The 21,091-nt window shown below is 37.8% G+C and overlaps 1 protein-coding gene across 1 annotated transcript; it reads left to right on the top strand.

Annotated features, from left to right (window-relative positions):
* The first annotated feature begins 6,087 nt into the window (after positions 1–6,087).
* On the top strand, positions 6,088–18,899 carry pias4a (protein inhibitor of activated STAT, 4a). Its single transcript, NM_213403.2, is given in 11 exon segments — positions 6,088–6,132; positions 7,940–8,321; positions 8,422–8,506; positions 11,486–11,527; positions 11,617–11,707; positions 11,867–11,995; positions 12,085–12,190; positions 13,661–13,734; positions 13,825–13,985; positions 14,084–14,235; positions 16,504–18,899. Coding segments are annotated over 11 exon segments (1,518 nt in total). The 5' UTR covers positions 6,088–6,105; the 3' UTR covers positions 16,773–18,899.
* The last annotated feature ends 2,192 nt before the right edge of the window (positions 18,900–21,091 follow it).

Below are 21,091 nucleotides of genomic sequence, written 5' to 3'. Positions count from 1 at the left end.
GTATTCGCAGCCTTTGCTCAATACTTTGTTGATTCACCTTTGGCAGCAATTACAGCCTCAAATCTTTTTGAATATGATGCCACAAGCTTGGCACACCTGTCTTTTGGATTTTTTTGCCAATTCCTCTTTGCAGTACCTCTCAAGCTCTATCAGGTTGGATGGGAAGCTATGGTGTACAGCCATTTTTAGATCTCTCCAGAGATGTTCGATAAGATTTAGGTCTGGGCTCTGGCTGGGCCACTCAAGGACATTTACAGAGTTGTTGTGAAGCCACTCAATTGATGTTTTGGCGGTGTGCTTTGGATCATTGTCCTGCTGTCCAGACCGTTGCCCCAGTCTGAGGTGAAGAGCACCCTGAAGCAGGTTTTCATTCAGAATGTCTCTGTTTGTTGCTGCATTCATCTTCCCCTCTATCCTGACTAGTCTTCCAGTTCCTGCTGCTGAAAAACATCCCCACAGCATGATGCTGCCACCACCATGCTTCACTGTAGGGATGGTATTAGCCTTGTGATGAGTGGAGCCTGGATTTCTCTAAACGTACACCTGGCATTCACTCTAAAGTGTTAAATTTTTGTATCATCAGACCAGAGAATTTTGTTTCTTATGGTCTGAGAGTCCTTCAGATGCCTTTTGGCAAATTCCTGGTGGGGAGTGGCTTCCGTCTGGCCACTCTACCATACAGGCCTGATTGGTGGGATGCTGCACAGATGGTTGTCTTTCTGTAAGGTTCTCCTCTCTCCACAGAAGAACGCCGGAGCTCAGGCAGAGTGACCATCGGGTTATTGATCACCTCCCTGACTAAGTCCCTTCTTCCCCGATCACTCAGCTTAGATGGCCGGCCAGCTCTAGGCAGAGTCCTGGTGGTTCCAAACATCTTCCACATATGGATGATGGAGGCCACTGTGCTCATTGGAACTTTCAGAGCAGCAGAAATTTTCCCTGTAACCTTCCCCAGCCTTGTGTCTTGAGACAATCCTGTCTCTGAGGTCTACAGACAATTCCTTTGTCTTCATGCTTGGTTTGTGCTTTGACATGCACTGCCAACCCTTGGACCTTATATAGACAGGTGTATGCATTTTCAAATCATGTGCAATCAACTGAATTTACCACAGGTGAACTCCAATGAAGCTGCTGAAACATCTTTAAGAATGATCAGTGGAAACAGAATGCACCTGAGTTCAGTTTAGAGCTTCACAGCAAAAACTGTGAATACTGATGTACATGTGATTTTTCAGGTTTTTTAATTTTAATAAATTTTAAACAGTTTAAAAAAAAAATTTTTCACTTTGTCATTATAGGGTATTGTGTGTAGAATTTTGAGGAAATAAATTAATTTAATCTATTTTGGAGGAAGGCTGTAACATAACAAATGTGGAAATAGTGATGGGCTATGAATACTTGAGGTGTATTCATGGGGGGTTGAGGTGTTTCTACTAGGGTTTAATCATTGCTCTCTTGTAAGTACTCAATAAATGGATTCCATGTTACATGGAAGTTCTTAGTTTTATTTTTAAGGGAAAGTCTTAGCTTCTCAAGCTGCAGGCAAGACAAGACGTTTTTTACCAATGTGAAGCAACGGGGAGGATTCATTTCCAATTCAGTAAAATCGTGCCAAAACAGTTTTAAATCTAATCAATGTTCGTTGATTTTTAGATAATTCTGCATCATCACTGACACCAAATATACAGCATTTGTATTTTAACATTTTATTTTAAAACATTTCTAAAGGTAAGAGACTTCTCAAACTGCAAGAATACATGTGTGCGTACAGTATATATGTTTAAAACTAAATTTGTTTCGTCAAGTTAAGTCGTCGAGTTAACTTTATCTTGATTTAACCATGCTGCTCCTACAGGTGCTGGTGCTAATTTTACAAACTATTTTGAGATTTAAGACTCACAGTCACCACAGGACATTGCATAACAGCACAGCACGTAACAGTAGTGAGATGAGATTTATTAATTCTTTCTGTGTCGACACGCACGAACAGTTCTATTTCACATTATAAAATGTGCACTTTTAGTACATTGCCTTGAGTCATCTTATCATAGACGGGAATAAGCAACTTGTGTTGGTTTCAGATTATCCAAACGAGTACCCTAAAAGACTTTTAGTTCAAAGTCAATTAGTTCATTATAGGATTGGATTACATGTGAAACTGTCTTCCTATTAGTCCACTGTTAGTGTGGTTGTTTGCCTGTTGTTGACCTGACGCTGGGATGTAGTGTGTCTCCATAGGTAGGAGAGCTGGAGAATTTAGATATGTGGGCTACTGCAAATCAGTGTGACTCACACGCATGTTTGACTTAAAATAACTACAAGAACTTCCTTATATGTGCCAAATATCAGTTCTGTAATGCACAAATGCTGAAATATTACAGCTGAAAATCTAACATTGCGATATTTTGTGATTCTGCAATATATAGTTGAAGTCAGACATATTAACTCCCCTTCTTTTTTAAATATTTTAAAAATTATGTTTAACAAAGCAGGGAAATTTTCACAGTATTCCCTATATTTTTTTCTACTGGAGAAAGTCTTATTTGTTTTATTTTGGCTAGAATAAAAGCAGTTTTTAATTTTTAAAAATCATTTTAAGGTCAATATTATTAGCCCCTTTAAGCTATATACTTTTAATATACAAAGCCAACCATCATTATACAATAACTTACCCTAACCTGCCTAGTTAACCTAATTAACATAGTTAAGCCTTTAAATGTCACTTTAAGTTGTATAGAAGTGTCTTGAAAAATATCTAGTCAAATATTGTTTACTGTCATCATGGCAAAAATAAAATAAATCAGTTATTAGAAATGAGTTATTAAAACCATAGTGTTTAGAAATGTGTTGAAAAAAATCTTCTCTCCATTAAACAAAAATTGGGGAAAGAATAAATAGGGGGCTAATAATTTTGACTTCAACTGTATATATTGCAATGTGACTACAATTTCAACAGATGAATTATATATCTCTATTTGAGAAAAAAAAGATGACTTTTGATTGATTGTGATGATTCTGTAGAGAAGTGCATCTACATAAAATCCAAAAAACAATCTACAAACATAGATAAATACATTTATAAACAGTGTTGAAATAAACAGTGTTTTGTTCCTTTTCGAGTCACGATCACCAGCTATCCAGCCTGTGCAGATCACTGGTAAACACAGTTTGCTAATGAACTACAAATCTACCAGCAACAAAACTACAAGATCCAGTCTTGCACCACTCACACAGCTGGCCTAGATCCTGTCTGATTGCAAACATTCACAGCTGAAGCCGCTCATGATCTGATTACATGGACTATAAAGAACGCACCCACACACACACACACACATCTGGGCTGAGTCTTGTTATACTGCTTGTGTACGTTATGACACGGTTTCCTTGCCTTGTCCATTTGCCTGTTTTATGACTGGGACCACTGGGACCAAGTTGACCACTGCTTGCCTGAACTTCTCTGCATGAATAAACCTGCGTTTCCATCTGCACTTCTTTGTCCAGCGTCCACTTCACATCACACTAACCATATTCAAGAACAGTAATTGAATAATAAAAATAATTAAATAAAATTAATGGTTAATGAAGTTACAAACTGTACAATTTATTATGCCTGACTTCTTTTAAAAAAATATTATACAGTCACAGAGCTCAAAATATATATGTATGTTTTTCATATCAGGGCATCATAGTGGCGCAGTGGTTAGCACAATCACCTCACAGCAAAAAAGTCACTGGTTCGAACTTCAGCTGGGTCAGTTGGCATTTCTGTGTGGAGTTTGCATGTTCTCCCTGTGTTCATGTGGGTTTCCTCTGGGTGCTCCGGTTTCCCCCACAAGTCCAAAGACATGCGGTACAGGGGAATTGGGTAGGCTAAATTGTCCGCAGTGTATGAGAGTGTATGGATGTTTCCCAGTGATATGTTGCAGATGGAAGGGCATCCATTGCGTAAAACAAATGCTGGATAAGTTGGCGGTTCATTCCGCTGTGGCAACCCCAGATTAATAAGGGGACTAAGCCGAAAAGAAAATGATTTTGCATATCATTACATGGCCTGCGATTGCGAATGATCACAATGAGATATAGATGCTGAAACAATATATTATGCAGCCCTAAGGGAAATCCAATTCAATTAAATTTTCACGTTGCAAAATAAATATTAGCTATTTTGTATATTATCAGTTCTGCCATCATGATGTGTTTTATTTGGTTATTAATTTAATTAAATGTTCTCGCATGAATGTTTGGTACAGAATATTGCGGAATTGCTGTATCACCTTAAATTTACAAAATATTGCGCTCTTTAGAACTTGAAACTTATTTCAGCAAAATATTGATACAGGTTTCACCCTGTAGTTTTAATTTAATGAGTGAAAAAAGGCTTGTGGTGTATATATATATTTACAATACTTAAACATCAGTACTACATTGTAATCTGACTTATAAACAGAACTGTTTTTATATTCACCTCTGTATTTTTCCTAAAGCCACACTAAGTTCCCTTACAGGAAGTGAGTTTACATGTTTTTGTTGTTGCTGTAGGAAAACCATGGAATAAAATCATTGTTAACTTGCAGCTGCAGGTCAAGTTTTTAAATGCACCCTGGTGGTTATGTATATGTTATGTATAACATAAAATATAAACTCATAAATAAACAGGTTTGGAACAAGTGTAGGTTGAGTAAAGCTTAATTTATGGATGAATGATCTCTTTAATTGAACCAAACCATTTTTTCCATCATCTATATTGCTAGCTTGCGGTTTAGCATTGCAAAATTTCTTTCTTTCTTGGCTTTGTAATAGTATTTCTCTAAAATTTCTTAAAGATCATCAACGTCTGTCGTTTGAATAGCTTGTGAAGACTTTCAAAGGTTAACTGTTACGCAACAGCGCCATCCACTGTGAGAATAAGGGAATGAATACAGTATAGTTAAAGAATGTCTTCAACCGGTATTTAAAAATCTGGCATTTGTTACTTATCTTAATGTTCTTAAAACTTTACTTCAAGCAAAACACAAACGGGGATAAATAACCTTAGTCACTGTTAGTCAACTTTCAATGTGTTTTTTTTCCACAATGAAAGTGGATGAGTTTAGCTGTAACTCTGTAAAACATCTCAATGTGTGCCTCAAAGAATTATTATATACTATCATACATTATTTATATGGTTTCAGGGTGAATAAATTAAAATACACTTTAATACACGACACTTTCATCATTTTTAACCAAAACAGTAAGAAGAATTGTACTATGAACTGAGGGTAAAGGTTCATTATGATGACTGTATTATTTTATCTGTATTTTTGTATGCATATTGTAGTCACCTTTGGTTTATTAACGTGTGCAAAGTTCAATGTATCTGTTTTGATTTCTTCAGCTGCTTTGCTCGTCGGATTTTTACCCCAGTAAACTGTTTCAAACGTTCCCCTCCCCCACCACATACAATAAAGGAAAACACGACATGGAGTTTCCTCGGGATTTAGGATTCAGTCTCGTGTGGATTCTTCAAATGTAGTTCATCCAGCTGCCCTCAATTAACGAATATGTTTGTTGATTTGTATTTAACAACACGCTATAAACACAGTATGCTAGTGAATGTGTCTGTGAGTCGTTTTAGCATGCTTCTGTGTTCGTTTTCGGGCCGAAATTACACAAAGCATTCAGTCCTCAATATCACGGCTTTTTGCAACCTACGGAGTGGATTTTTCCGTGCGGAATGGATCGGATGGAGCCATGCGCTCCTCATCCATTTATCGCGGGAAACCCACCTCTTACATCACATCTGACTGCAAAATGCAATGTGCTTTCGCTCTCACACCAGACTATTAAAGTGGGCAAATCAGACTGTGAAGTTAAGGCGACGGTGGGTAGGTTTACAAGAACCAGAGGCCTATCAGAAAGGGTAGACCTTGCTTCAAGTTCTCTTTTTTTGACCGCACTGTCCCTTTTAAAGCTCGTCGTCACGCCTCCTTGCAAGCAGCCCCGCCTATTTGTGGACAATACGCGGCGTTGATTGGACACTGGCGGCGGTCATCGAACGCCTTCTCGGCTTCTCATTGGCTCACCGCTGCCTTTCGCTTCAGGCTCTCGCGGGGCTGCTGTGCGAAGATGGCGGCCGAACTGGTAGAAGCGATGGTGAGTAGAAGAGATTTGTAAAAATAGTGGTATTACAAGCAGCCAGGTGATCCAAAGGCGGTGGTTACGGAAGCAACACGAGTTTAGTTTCATACTGTGGTGTTTTATGCCCACACAGGACAAGTGACAGTCTGTAAAGTGTGTTGGCAATTAGTGTGTATGTGAATGGCTGTCTCTCAAAAGCCAGTGAAGTGTCTGTATAGCCAGCATATTTGGCACGTTTTAATGTTCGGTACATTTTTTTAAACCTTCTGAACGTATATTTGATGTTTTAAAAACAGTCAGGATAGACAGCCCACTGGGCTTTTTAGACACCGCTAGTGTGTCTGTGCGCGCGCGCGGGGGCGCGCTGCCTGTGAAAATGAATGATTGAGTCTGCACAATGCAATACAAAACAAAACCGACTATGCTGGTCATAAACAAAACCAACCTGCATTAATTCAGTGTAGCTGTAACACACCCTCGTTTGCAACTAATTTGCAGTATTGCATGTCAATGTGTAGATTTGTTGTCACATGCAGTACTGATCCATGTGGGCTGCTTGACAATATGTATGTCTTCTCATTTGTGCAGTAACTTACTGCAGGACATCAAGCACTTGCGTTCACGCTTGCATCCAATACTCTTTTATGAATATATTTAGATTTTTTTGGATAACCTAATTGGTGTGACTTGTTTTGCAGAGCTGATTTCTGTGTAATGTTTATATGGGGGCATCATTGGCCTGTATTGGTTCAGTCAGGGTAAACATGAGGTTGATGTTTAGACGTAGTTTAGACAGACATTGGCAAGTCAAGACGATGTTTGTTTTATAAACGACTTTTAGAGAAGTAATAAAGTTTTGTTAAATATAACAAATGTAATATGTAAACATGCTGTATGGGGAAAAACAAGAGAATGATCTAAGGTTACATTTTAACATGCATTGAGATTCTAGTGTTGTTGTTGTTGTTGTTGTTCACACTTTGCAGCCCCTTCACACAACATTTCTTTTTATAGCCTTAACACATTGGTGTTTTATAAATAAATGGCAAAACACAAAGTTTTTAGTCACAAACTGCATTGTGTATTTTACAGCAAAATTATCATTAACATAACATTAACAACATAATTTAACAGTTTTGTGATACTGCGATTAAACATTTAAATCTGGATAAATTGCTGCCTCTGTATCTTTTACAAATAATGAGCAGAATCACTTGCACCCAGTGCAATACATTCGTGTCAAAGATTTTTTTAATACTATAATCATTTTACTACATTCCACTACAGAGAATAAACAGATAAATGTCCAGCCACATAAAACTGTGACTTAATTATAGCAGAATATTTAGCAGAAAACAGAATTTCTCTGAACTCTTTTGTTAGATGGTGTTTAATGTAAATCTTGAAATATTTAGACTGAACTTTAACAACAAACTGTTAAACTCAATTTGAACAAGACCAGCCCAAAACGAACAGTGTTTTCACGTTTAAAATAGTAAGGTGTTAACATTAAAGCTCTACAGTGTAAAGCATTATATAGATAAGCATAACGTGACTTGAAGTCTCTGAAGTGCAAATATCCACACCAGCATCATCAGATTCAATGTGTTCTTATATTGGTCTGAATAGACAATTCACGTTTTTAATATTCGAGGTGACTAGACCACCACTCAAGGGCATTGTTGTTGTTTTTGTGTAATTGAACCCTCAGCCTTTTGAATCACAACCCAGATTTCAAACTCTGTGCTGTGTTTTTGATGCTAGTCCTAACTATTCATAATACATTTCTTTTCTGATTCCTCTTGTTTATGTTTTCCCTCAGAATATGGTGAAGAGTTTTCGGGTGTCTGATCTGCAGACTCTACTGGCCTCGATGGGCCGCAGTAAAAGTGGTTTAAAGCAAGATTTAGTGGGAAGAGCTCTTCGTCTTGTGCAGACCGAATACAGTCCAGAGTTGCTAAAAAACGTCCGGCAGCTCTATGAGACGCGCTTCCCCAAAGCCTCAGCCTGGCTGGCTGCCCGACGCCCAGAGACCGTGGCTGTAAACTACCCTGCTCTCAACTCTTCGCCCAGAGGCACGGGCCAGGGTACAGACTACCTCAACGGGATCCCCAAACCAGCCCCACCTCCTGCAGCCGAAGTCAAACTGGTGCCCCTGCCATTCTACCACAACCTAGAAACATTGCTGCCACCCACAGAACTCGGTGAGTCCAATTAGCATGCAGATATAATCGGATGATTATAAAAGGTTCATCAAGTTGATGGGGATGTCAATATCAATTTTTGTTTCTTGTTTTTTCCCAGTTGCTCAGAATAGCGAGAAGCTGCAAGAGAGTCAGTGTGTTTTTGATTTAACACCAAACCAAGTGGATCAGATCCGGAACTCTAGGTAAGAAAATGCAGTCATCTTGTGGCCTGATGATAGCTGCTAATAGTACCGGAATCGAGGTGTAATGTTAATATGCACATAATAAAATTTAATGGTGGAAAATTAGTAGGCTTTAGTGGATTGAATGGATGTAACGCCCAACATCACGTTTCAACAATTACTTTCATAAATCCATTATTCTGGCTACCTTTATAATTACTCATTATGACTCAGTAATAATCATGCAACAAGATGGTTTAATGCAAAAAAGTTTTTTTTCCAAAAGTTATGCAATTTATATTTTTAATAAGTGCTAGTGAAATGCATTAAAAATTATAAAGGTAGATAGATATCATGTATATGCCCTGTGTGAAAAAGTGTTTACCCCTTTTAAAACATAATAACTTAACATGAATAGAAGTAGACCAAAAGATCATCAAAAGCTAGACATCATGCAGAAATTCAAAAAACAAATGAGTAAGAAAATGGAGATCTATAAGCCTGGAAAAGGTTATGAAGGCATTTCTAAGGCTTTGGGACTACATTGAACCACAGTGAATCTGCAAATGGCAAAAACATGAAACAGAGGAGAATCTTCTCAGGAGTGTACGGCAGACCAAAATTACCCCAATAGCACAGAGATAATCAAGAGGTCACAAAAGATCCCATAACAATATCCAAAGAACTGCTGGCCTCAGATAGTGTTCATGACTCCACCATAAGAAAGAGATTTGGCAAAAATAGTTTGCACGGTTAAATTCCAATATGAAAACCACTGCTAAACAAAAACATCATAAAGGCTTGTCTTAGTTTTGCCAGAAAACATCTTCATTATCTCCTAAACTTCTGGGAAAATACTTTATGGATTTAAGAGACAAAAGTTGAAATTTTTTAGGAATGTTTGTCACATTATGTGTATCATAAAAGTAACAACGCAATTCAGAAAAAGCACAACTGTAAAATGTGGTGGCTGTGTGATTGTCTGGGCCTATTTAGATGCTTCAGGTCCTGGAAGACTTCCTGTAATAATGATCCAAAGTACACCAGCAAGTCCACTTCTGAATGGCTGAATGAATAACAAAAAGACTTTGGGTTGGCCTAGTCAAAGTCTTGACCTAGGGCTGCTTGATTTTAGGGAAAATCATAATTACGATTATTTTGGTCATAATTGTAATCACAATTATTTAAAACAATTATCAGTTTAAGTCAAAATTATTTGCCCTCCTGTGAATTTTATTTTGAATGAATATTTCAGAAAATATGTTTAACAGAGCAAGGAATTTTAACAGTATTACCTTTTAATATTTTTTTTCGTCTGGAGAAAGGCTTATTTGTTTTATTTTAGCTTGAATAAAAGCAGGTTTAAATATTATTTAACCTATGTTAAGGTCAATATTATTAGCCCCCTTAAGCAATATATATTTTTGATTGTCTGCAGAAGAAACTGTTATACAATGACTTGCCTAATTACCCTAATTAAGTCTTTGAATTACATTTTGAATCTAAATGCTTGTATTTTGAAAAATATCCAATAAAATTTAATGTACTGTCATCAGAGCAAAGATAAAATAAATTGGTCATTAGAAATGAGTTATTTAAACTATTATGTTTAGAAATGGGTTTTAAAAAAAGGATTTTCTTTCCATTTAACAAAAATTGGGGGGAAAGGGTCGCTAATAATTCAGGTGGGCTAATAATTCTGACTTCAACTTTAACTTTCCTCTCTGCTAGGAAAGAATAATAAAAAAAAAAATACAATTGAATAAAAATATGAAACAATCTGTGCTTTAAGCATCTTCAGTCAGAAAAACACTTTAGCTACAAAAGTCCTTCAGTCAAGAGCAGTGAGTGATTATCTCCTTTTGTTGTTTGATTAATAATGATAAAAACAGGCGGCAGCAGGAATATTGCTCGCTGTAACTTTAATGGTTTCTCTTTCACTTGTCTTTTGATTCTTAACTCGTTTGTTTATTACACAAATGAGGGTTAATGTGAATAATCACTAAACACCGCGTTTTGACACCTAGTTGACCATTGAAAGCGCTCTCGTTAAGATGATTTTAGATGTGTGCGCTCTGCTCTTCTCAGTGTGCAAATGCTGACCGATGCGGTCTCGTTCGCGCTTTTAAAAACATGATTCGAATGTATGTCAGTGAACGATGTTAATGCGCGTTAAAAAAAAAAAAGTCATGTAATTTTATTACAAGAGATCATGTGATGATAAAAATGTGTGAATGAACAAACCAGCAGGCTGAGCACATTGTAAAACATCTGAACTGTTGTTTTGGTCATGCAAATGTTAACTTAAAGCACATGCTTTTAGTCATTTTCATGTAAAGCTGAGCTTTGCAGAGCAACAAATGTATACAACTGAAAACGGGGCGGCATATGATGCAACAATTGTTCATCTCGATTAATGTTTTTTTCATAATCATAATCGTAACCGGCTTTTCGATTAATTGCACAGCCCTATCCTGACCTGAATTCAATTGAGATGCTGTGGCATGATTTTTAAAAAGGCGGTTCATGCTCAAACCTTTCGAATATGGCTATATTACTGCTATTCTGTTAAGATGAGCAGGCCAGATTTCCTCCTCAGCACTCTTAACAGGTTATCAACAATGCCTAATTGCAGTTGTTGCTGCCAATTTATTAGGTTCATGAGGCAAACGCTTTTTTCACACAGGGCTATGTAATTTTATATTTAGTTTTCCCTATAATAATTATTGAAAACCTTCATTTGTTTGTTATCTTTGTGTAAAATTTAAGTTTAATCAAACACAAGTGTGACAAACATGCAAAGAAATCAGTAAGGGGAAAACACTTTCACACCACTCTATATGCACATTTTGGGATATTGAATTACAAATAAACTAATTGAGCAAGCATGCAAATTCTTCATTTGTAAATAAATTAATGTGCACTTTATGTAATAAGGAATTGTGTATTTATGACAAATGAAAACACGTTTGCACTCAACCATTTGTTTTATGTGTACAGTGAACTACGGCCAGGGATGAAATCAGTTCAGGTCGTTCTCAGGTAAATAATTTGGCAAAATCCTACCGGTAAATCAACTTTTAGTGTCAGAGGCATTTACTGCACACTAACATGCTCTTTTCTTCTCCCAGAATTTGCTACACAGACTCTATCGGCGTTCAGGAGGACCAGTATCCTCCCAATATTGCTGTGAAAGTGAATCAGTCCTACTGTCATGTACCGGTAAGTGTTGTGAATCTGATTAGGCTGTAAGAGAGAGGAATGTTTTACAGATTTGGATGATCGTAAATCTGAACTCTTTATATAAATAACTTTTGTTTTTAGCATTTCTCATAATCGCATTCAAAATGTTTTGCTGTAAATGTGTTTATTTTGGTTCAGGGTTACTATCCCTCTAATAAACCGGGTGTGGAGCCGCGGCGGCCCTGTCGACCTGTCAACATCACACCCTGGTTACACCTCTCCACAGTCACTAACAGAGTTACCATCACATGGGGAAACTTTGGGAAGGTATGAAGATGTGTTGATTATTCACATTTGTGTTTAGATGCTTGCGCTGTTGCTGACTGTGGTGTTTTTATTGTTTTGTTTTTTTGAAGCGATACTCAGTGGCAGTGTACCTAGTGAGAGTGTTCACATCTGGAGAGCTCTTCAACCAGCTGAAGCATTGTTCAGTGGAAAATCCTGATCGTTGTCGTGAAAGAAGTATGTTTTATTGCCTTGATATAATATATTGTTTCATCATCAGAGGTTAAATAAGAGTTACAATTTTTTTAGAACTCAAACACCTATCTATTGCACCTTTGGACAGACACTTAATGTTATTAATCTATTAAATGATTTTTAGGTTAACAAGTCTTAAGGTGTTTTGTCTTTAATCTAATTCCAACATTTTTCTTTAACTTCGATTTATTGGAATATAGTGGCATAAATGTCATTTTTGAAACTTGTTTTTATGACAGATTGAAACATGGATTACATAAAAACTTTGCTAACAGGTTTAGTAAAGGATAAATTAATATAAAGGTTAAATGGATAGTTCACCTCAGAATGAAATTGTCATTTTCAGGAAATCTTCTTTTGTGTTGAACAGAAGAAAGTCTTGAAGATTTAAAACCACAAGAGGGAGGGTAATTGATGTCGTAATTTTTATTTTAGGGTGAACTATCTTGTAAATCTAGAGCAAATATTCGTATTAATACTATTATTAGACTGCTGAATTAACAGACTTTTTTTTTCTATCCAACAAATCAAAGCAAACAAAATCGTCACTTGCTGATTATCTGATGCCACATATCAACAGTAAAAATCGAACTTCCTGTGATAGGAGAAGCTGCGTGAATCTTTTCTTCATTAAATAAATGACTTGTGCCCCAGAAGGCAATCCTGACACACAGTGAACGTTCAGTGGCGTTTGAAGGCGTGAGACGCGGAGCACAGATGCTCTTGATTCTGGAGGTCATTAATAATATAATAACACCAATACTGAGATGCGTTTTTAGAATGACCAAAACAACAGTTCAGGTGTTTTACAATGTGCTCAGCCTGCTGGTTTGTCCATTCACACAATTTTATATTACATGATCTCTTGTAATAAAATTACATGACTTTTTTTTTTTTTTTTTTATGCGCATGCTGAAATTTGTACCGTAAAAGTGTTTCCGTCGTAGTTTATGCGCATTTTTTCTTGTCGATTAAAAACTTTATCCTACTTGGTTATGCGCATATGTTTTTTTATGTGCATTTTCAAAATTGATAAGCATCTTGGCGTTTCCGTCAACTGTTTTTTTTTATGCGTATATCAAAAATGCGCATAAGAATAGGTGGATAGAAACAGCTAATGACTTGCCAGAGATCGTTATGCAGTGGTTGCTTTCTTTTCATAGTTGAAACGCATGAAGTAATTAGACTGGATGTTCATACATTGTTATTCTGTGCTATAGCCTGTAGTAAAAAGATGATGTAACCATGTTCACTTATTCTGTTTGAATTGAGGCAAACAAACATTTATCTGTTATGCTACATCAGGGAGTGTCAAAACGGTGTATTTCTTGACAAGATAGTCCAAATATTTTTATTTTGTATTTTCCCCTTTATAGAAAGCAACAAAATGCTAAGCTTTTTGTTATTATTGGGACAAAAAAATATTTAAACATGTTTCTTTTTTGTACACAGTTCAGGACAAGCTGCGCTTTGATCCTGAAAGTGAGATTGCCACTACAGGACTGCGAGTGTCCCTCATCTGCCCTGTAAGTGTCCTGCTGATGTTTTTTTTTTTTTTTTTTTTGGTACCAGTGTAAAAATCGACAGTAGTTCTAACAAATGTCTTTTCAAAACAGCTGGTGAAAATGAGACTTGGGGTGCCGTGTCGAGTGCTCACCTGCGCCCACCTGCAATGTTTTGACGCAGTCTTCTTTCTTCAAATGAACGAGAAAAAGCCCACGTGGACCTGCCCTGTATGTGACAAACCAGCTCCTTTTGAGCTCCTTACTATCGACGGGTAAATGCTCCAGCCGCTTGCATATAAAAATTATTTATTTATTTTTATTTACATATGTTTTATGATAGTAAAACTTACAGATTATGACCTTTATTCAGGTTACTGTCCGAGATTCTAAAAGAGACACCAGAGGATGTAGAGGAGATTGAATATTTGACTGACGGCTCATGGAGGCCAATCAGAGATGATAAAGAAAAGGAAAGAGAGCGAGAAAACAGCCGCACGCCTGACTATCCAGTGGTGGATATATGTAAGAAGGGTTTATTTCTTCTGAAGTGACAACATTTGCAATGGACCTTTTTGTACATTTAAAGTACCATATGTAAAAAAAACAGGATATGTGCACTTCTATAGGCATCAATAATTTAAAAAAAATAATAATTTGTGGTCATATTCATCTCATTATGACCATCATTTGACAATTGGAGGTCTTTGGAGATTTGCTGTTTAGGAAACTACATTACAATACTAAATCATGGGGAGTTTGAGGTCGTACTCACTATGTACAGTTGCCTTGAACCGGGCCAAAGCACACTTGTCCCCCCTCCTATCTCCCCTGACGGCCCGCACTCGCATTACATTCGGGCCTGGGCATGCTTGCGTCATCATTGCTGCGCTTTTCAGTAAACGCTCTTGCCCAGCACAGTGGAGATGTCTTTAGTTATTTCGTTTTAGTCGTTTGATATGCAGTGACTTGCTTTCAAATATTTCGCCGAACAGATCAGCCACTTTTGACGCTCATAAACAGTCATAAAGTCAGGAGGAGAATCAGGAGGTTTGCTAAAGGTGCGCAACTGTCGTGCTGTGAGGGGTTTGCATCTTTAATAATCTATGACAGTTTGCTTTCACTGAACAGAAGAGAGAATTATTAATTAATTCGTATGAAACAGTCCCTTAAAAGTCACCCCCTGCTTTCAGTTTCGGGCTTAGGCGCGTTTTGCACTCACGCAAAAGCGTACCGTGCCAAAGCCGAAGTGAACCGTGCTTCACATTTACAGCACCGTGCCAGAGCCCGATTCAGAGCACTCTCAAACGATCCGGGAAACAGGCAAGGTTCGGATACCATAGTGTAAGTAGGCCCTTAGGCATTGGTTTGCTAGTAATCATAATTTTTAAATCATAATTTTGCAAAAGAAAAGAACCTCACAATCAGGATTTCTGCTAAATCGTAAGGATGCATTTATAGGTACACTTTGCTCATTACGCTATATTTGGAAACGTATATGCATTTATAAAACTTTTTGGGATGAATTATCTATACATGTTAGGCTAAGAAAAAAACTAATTTATAGGGTTGTAATAAATCACAGTTGATCCGTGATCCATACGAATCACAACCCACAGTTTGGAACATACGTGACCCGCATATTAATAACTTTTTTTGAACTTGTAGGTTAATTCAACATTTATAACAATTGCAGAGAGATCACCTCCCGCGTCATTCAAATCATGTGTATAGAAGCATTTTGGCTTCCCTGAAAAATATAATGATGACGGAAAAAATTGTGGTGAGACCTACCAAAATACGTCTTAGGTTATTAATTAAAGGTGTTCTGTCACTGTTTAGCCTGCATTAATGCATTCAGTGCATGATTAAACATTAAAAAAAACTGATCTCAATTCAAACCTGCGCAACATGAATAAGTAATCGTGATTTGCGTATGTTTAATAATCTGTTGAAGTGCTGGGAGAACAGTTTATAGTTCAGATTTAAACACTGATGTTTATGGTAAAGAATAAAATCACAGTTTAATAGAACTTGACGCTGGTGAATGTTGTAGCAGTTGCATTGTTTAACCAATAGGTGGTGACAAACAACCATCAAAATGATGTCACTGAATAGGCTTTCAAAACTGATCCACCTTTAATCGAACATTAAGTTTTATGTGTGAAATGTTGAATCATTATTGAAACTAAATATATGTTGTACAAGATTTTAGATTTCTATATTTAGCATTATCAGCAACAGCAGCAGGTTCTTTCTTGATTTTTATTTTTATTAAAATTACAGGTTGTAAGTTCTGTTTGTTAAAACTAATGGTTTATGGAGTAGTAATATTGTATAAATGGAAAGCATATGATATTTGTCTCCTTCCTTATTTGCTGATCCAAAAAATGGTCCAAAAAAATCGTAGTGTGATCTGTGAGATTTGTGATCCGATACACCCCTACAAATTTGTAGGACAAGTCAAAACCATGAGACTTTTGATACTCGTGTGTTTTTTTTTTACAAATTGTAATACTGGTGTTTATTCACAATGGATAAGTGTGTGCACAGCAGGATATTTTGTGAGGGGGTAAGAAAAAATAGAAAGAAGGGCATGCGACATTGGAACCACACAAGCATGATTAAATGATTAAAGTCAGCATGAAACAAAAGTGTTATTTCATCCCAAAAGCAATGTGTGAGGGGAATAAAGATGTAATCTTCTCATGACTTAAATTACCCTGAAAATGTGTTTGAATTGGTCTATATCTCTATTTTTATGTGATCTAAACAACGTAACTTTCATTCAAGGTGTTCCTGAGGCGAACGGCCACTCCCCAGCACACAGCGGCACAAACCAGACCGGGAAGTCTGGATCGGGAGGTGCGTCGGCAGGAACCGGCAGCACCAGTGGGGGGTCAGGAGGCGGCACTGTGGTGGATTTGACTCTGGACGACTCGTCAGAAGAAGAAGGAGGCGGAGGAGCCGAGGACAGCGAGGAAACAGACGACAGCCAGGACAGCCCCGCTCCTAAACGGGGCAGATACGACTATGACAAAGACCTGGTCACCGCATACTGAGACCGGCGGGACACATAGACTCATTGGGGAGGGAGGGGGTTGTAGATGGTGGGATCTGAGCCTTGGAAATTCAAGAAACATGTCCCCATGTCCTCTCCTGAATGCATACACACTCATGCGCGCACACAAACATGCACACTCATGCGCTGCAGACCTCTGGAGCAGGCGGGCATTGCAATGACGAACTCTCAGATGCCCCGTAAAGCCATTCCCAATCATTCACTGCATCTTAATTCTGTATCCTCCCTTTAAAGGCCATGGAAGAGTTAACACCACCTTCAGTTCTGCTCTGTCATCAAACATTTCCTCTCCACTTTTGAGTTTCGACAGGTTTAACCATACTGGGCGTTTAAGATCTTGCCAGTTTTCGTTTTAAATGAAGCTGTTCAGGCATTGAGACGAGCCACAGTATCTAAAAAAAAAAAAAAAACTTCATTCCTTCAGTTGTGATCATAGAATCTACTCAGAGGCGCTTTCTGTTAGTCCTTCACATAAGATGTTTATATTAACTGTTCGGTGTGATTGGAGATATCACTGAAGAATTTCCATCTCTCTCACAATATTTTGTTTTTATTTGTCCACAAAAGTTGACAACCTACCTCAGTCTGACAGCGGACTTGACCAGAGGGTTATTGAAAGGGCGTTGAATCCCTTACATGATGATTTTTGGTTGTGTTTTGTTTTCGATCCCTTTGTTTTTCTTGTGCAGCAACACTGGAGAGGCATCAAGCATTGCTCATTGTTTTGTGCTTGCCCATTTAGGCATCATATTAAAAAGCTATTGACTCGAGCAACGAGTTTCTGGTCAAGTCTGTCGGTCAACTTGCGTGTACTGATTGGATGTAGTGCGCAAATCCAGAGGGAATGGAGTTTTGACATCAACGGTCATTGTGAGATGCTAGTCAGCGGGTAAATATTGTATGATAGCTAAGCTAATAATTATAATGTATCGTTTCTGATCATATATTAGGAAATCGCAGGTGTCAATTTAATTTTGTTGCTTTTATTTTTTTGTCGTTTTGGTCTGCAAAGTCAACGCAGACTAATAAATCAGGTTTAGGAGAGGACAAGGTGATGTTTTCTTCTTCTTCAAGACATGACTGTAGTAAATATTAGACCTGATCTTATCTGAAATTTATTTTAAATTTCGACTTGACAGTTTTCGCTTTTTATTTTAGACTAATGGCTGATTTGTTTGAGCCCGTTTTTATTGAGGTTACCCGTTCATTTTCAGCAGATGAAGAGGTGTTGAATTTTTTTTTTTCGCGAAATGTTTTGTGGGCTTCGCACAGCCACAGTTCTTAAATATGTCAGCATGTTGCTTTGGTAGAAAACGCTGTGTCCTCACACAGCCTGCTGGTGGACGCACACATTCAGCCATTTGCGGCAGTTTGAACGTAAGTGGGAGGCTTGGTCAGGACTATGCAGACTTGACCTAAACCTCGCAAGCATTAACTTGTGCTTAATGACCAAATACAAATGGCACATCCAGGAGGCTGATCTGCTGAGGATTCAGGGATGACGCGTTAGTTCTACTTGTCTTCATATTTTCTTCTCAGTCAACCCTGACAGGTTCTAGCATCGCGTACAATATTACCTTCACCATCAGGTCACGTAAAGCAGTCAAGGTCTCTGATCTGGAAATTTAAATGTACTTTCATGGCATAGGAAGCTCAATGATTTCTTCCCTTGTTCTTCAAAAAAATCTCTGCACTAAACCCACTGCAATTTTTTTAAAGTTTCTTCTTCAAACGAATCCTGAATTCTGACTTGAATACTCTGTACTGTATCCTATCTGTGTTTGGAAAGTCTCATCAGAAGAATACCGTCATGAAGGGTCAGTTTTAGGATTGTCTTTGGGTCGGCATGGTCTTCCATCCTTTTTTTTCATGATACGCCCAACTTTTTTCACCTTTTTGTTTTAAATGAATTATCTGCGCTGCTGTTAAGCAGCTTCATATTATAAGCCCTTCATGTAGTACATTCCTACAAATTTGACCAGTTTTGTGATTTTTCACATTTAAGGTAAGGAACTTAATAGACTTCCATCTTTAGATATTCTAGATCGTTCTATTAGAAAAATGTGGATAAAATGTACATTTGCTTACGATTAAAAGGTAAATAAAAGGTGATCGACGACAATATATTTCCAGCTCAGAGGAGAAAATGGCCTCTGTGTAGCCAGGTGAGGTTGAAGTGGGTTTTTTTTTTGGGAATGGAGGCATCCCCTCTTGTTACAGTGCTTAAGATAGCATGGGCAGTGGCTTGCAGTTCTTGATGTAAATGTTTTGTTTGTGTCTTTTTATATGTTCATATAAAAGCCAATAAAAATAATAATATTTTATCAAGTTTCCAATTGCCTCCAGTTGCTCCAGCAGGTGGGCACAAATGCATTGTTATTGGCAACTCTCAAACTTCATGAGGATAATGTAAATTGGTGACCTTCAACGATGTCCTCAGCTTTAGATTTGATAATACAGGAGCGGATCAGTTGTTCCTCTCTGAAGTGAAATCAAACTGTAAAAGCTCTAACACCTGTCAATTATTGTGTGCAATTAAACTGATTTAAAATAAATCTAGATTTTGTCTTTGCAGTGATTTTTAGATCTTGGATTTATTTCATTTATTTATTGAGGGAATATATCAAACAAGTGTCCCTTGTAAAGTAAAGTGTGTATTTATATAATGCTCTCAGCGTGTACACCCAAAGTGCTTCACAATAATGAGGGGGGGGGGTCTCTCCACACTACCACCAGTGTGCAGCGTCCACTTGGATGATGCGACGGCAGCCACAGGGCAATGGCGCCAGTGCGCTCACCACACACCAGCTATAGGTGGAGTGGAGAGACGGTGTTAGAGCCAATTCGGTGGATCGGGATGATTGAGGGAATTTGGCCAGGACACCGGGGCTACACCCCAACTCTTTACGAGAAATGTTGGGATTTATAATTTTAACAAAAGGGCAGGACCTCAGTTTAATGTCTCATCAGAAAGACGGCGCTCACTGAGAGTATAGCATCCCCTTTACTATACTGGGGCATTAGGACCCACACAGACCACAGGTTGAATGCCGCCTCCTGGCCTCACTAACACTACATCCAACAGCAACCTAGTTTTCCCATGTGGTCTCCCATCCTGGTACTAACCAGGCTCAGCCCTGCTTAGCTTCAGTAAGTAACCGGTCTTAGGCTGTAGGATGATATGGCTGTGGCTGAAATGCAGGTTTCCTTTAGAATGCCAGTCACTAGTTTTACTACAATACATTGGTAGCAAGACTATATAAACTGCCAACTTATCCAGCATATGTTTTATGTAGCTGATGCCCCTCCAGCTGCAACTAATCACTGGGAAACACCCATACACACTCATTAACACACACACACTACATACAGTTTAGCTTACCCAATTCACCAGGACCACATGTCTTTGGACTGTGGGGGAAACCAGCTCACCCAGAGGAAACCCGTGCAAACATGGGGAGAACATGCAAACTCCACACAGAAATGCCAACATCCAGATAGGGCTCAAATCAGCAACCTTTTTGTATCACAGAATCTGTGTTCATTTGATTTATTTACAGTACAGTTTGTTAAGTAATGTTTTCTTTTTTGAGAAGAGATATTATATGAGAGACTTGCTTTGTTTACCTAATAAGTGGATCTAGATGGATTTGCATTGTAAACATTATTTAAAAGTTAAAAAGCTGTTATTTTTTTCATATATGAAGTTTTTAGTTATGATACTCCCAAAATAATTCTGCATAAATCTGCCGATTTTTTACAAAAATCTCAGAATAGCAAAAAAAAAAAGCCTGCAGATTCTGTCTGATCCTAACAGAGACTACATCTCTGAGTTAACTATTAATCTGAGAAACTTTCTTTTAATATGCCAGCAAGCGATTGTTGTAAATGTATCTGACAAGATTTCTTAGTATTTGAGTAGGCTGAAAGACTTTTAGTGGCTGAATAACTTAAAAAGTATGAGTTATTGCTTTATGCTTGGAACACAAAGCACGTATGAATGTAAGTGAGAAACCGCGTTTATCAGAAACCTTATTGTTTTGAAGCTTGCAAATCCCTTTTCGTCCCCATAAACTGGAAGCTGCGACCATTATTTTTCATATTGTGACGCAGTTCCGAGAGAAACATAATATTAAATGACACAAAAGTGGGTGTGGCTTGTTTTTTCTACTGTGAGCTAAATAGATGTAGTAGTGTAGGTGTTTCATTCAAAAATGGGGGAAAGTGTTCGAGGAGAGTTGTCACAACCTAAAAGATACCTCCTGTTCACCATTTCTGTTTGTTGTCAAAACTGACAGT

This window comes from Danio rerio, chromosome 22, assembly GCF_049306965.1.
Source record: "Danio rerio strain Tuebingen ecotype United States chromosome 22, GRCz12tu, whole genome shotgun sequence".
In the NCBI taxonomy this organism is placed as follows: Eukaryota; Metazoa; Chordata; class Actinopteri; order Cypriniformes; family Danionidae; genus Danio; species Danio rerio.
This window is presented reverse-complemented; position numbering and strand designations above follow the sequence as displayed.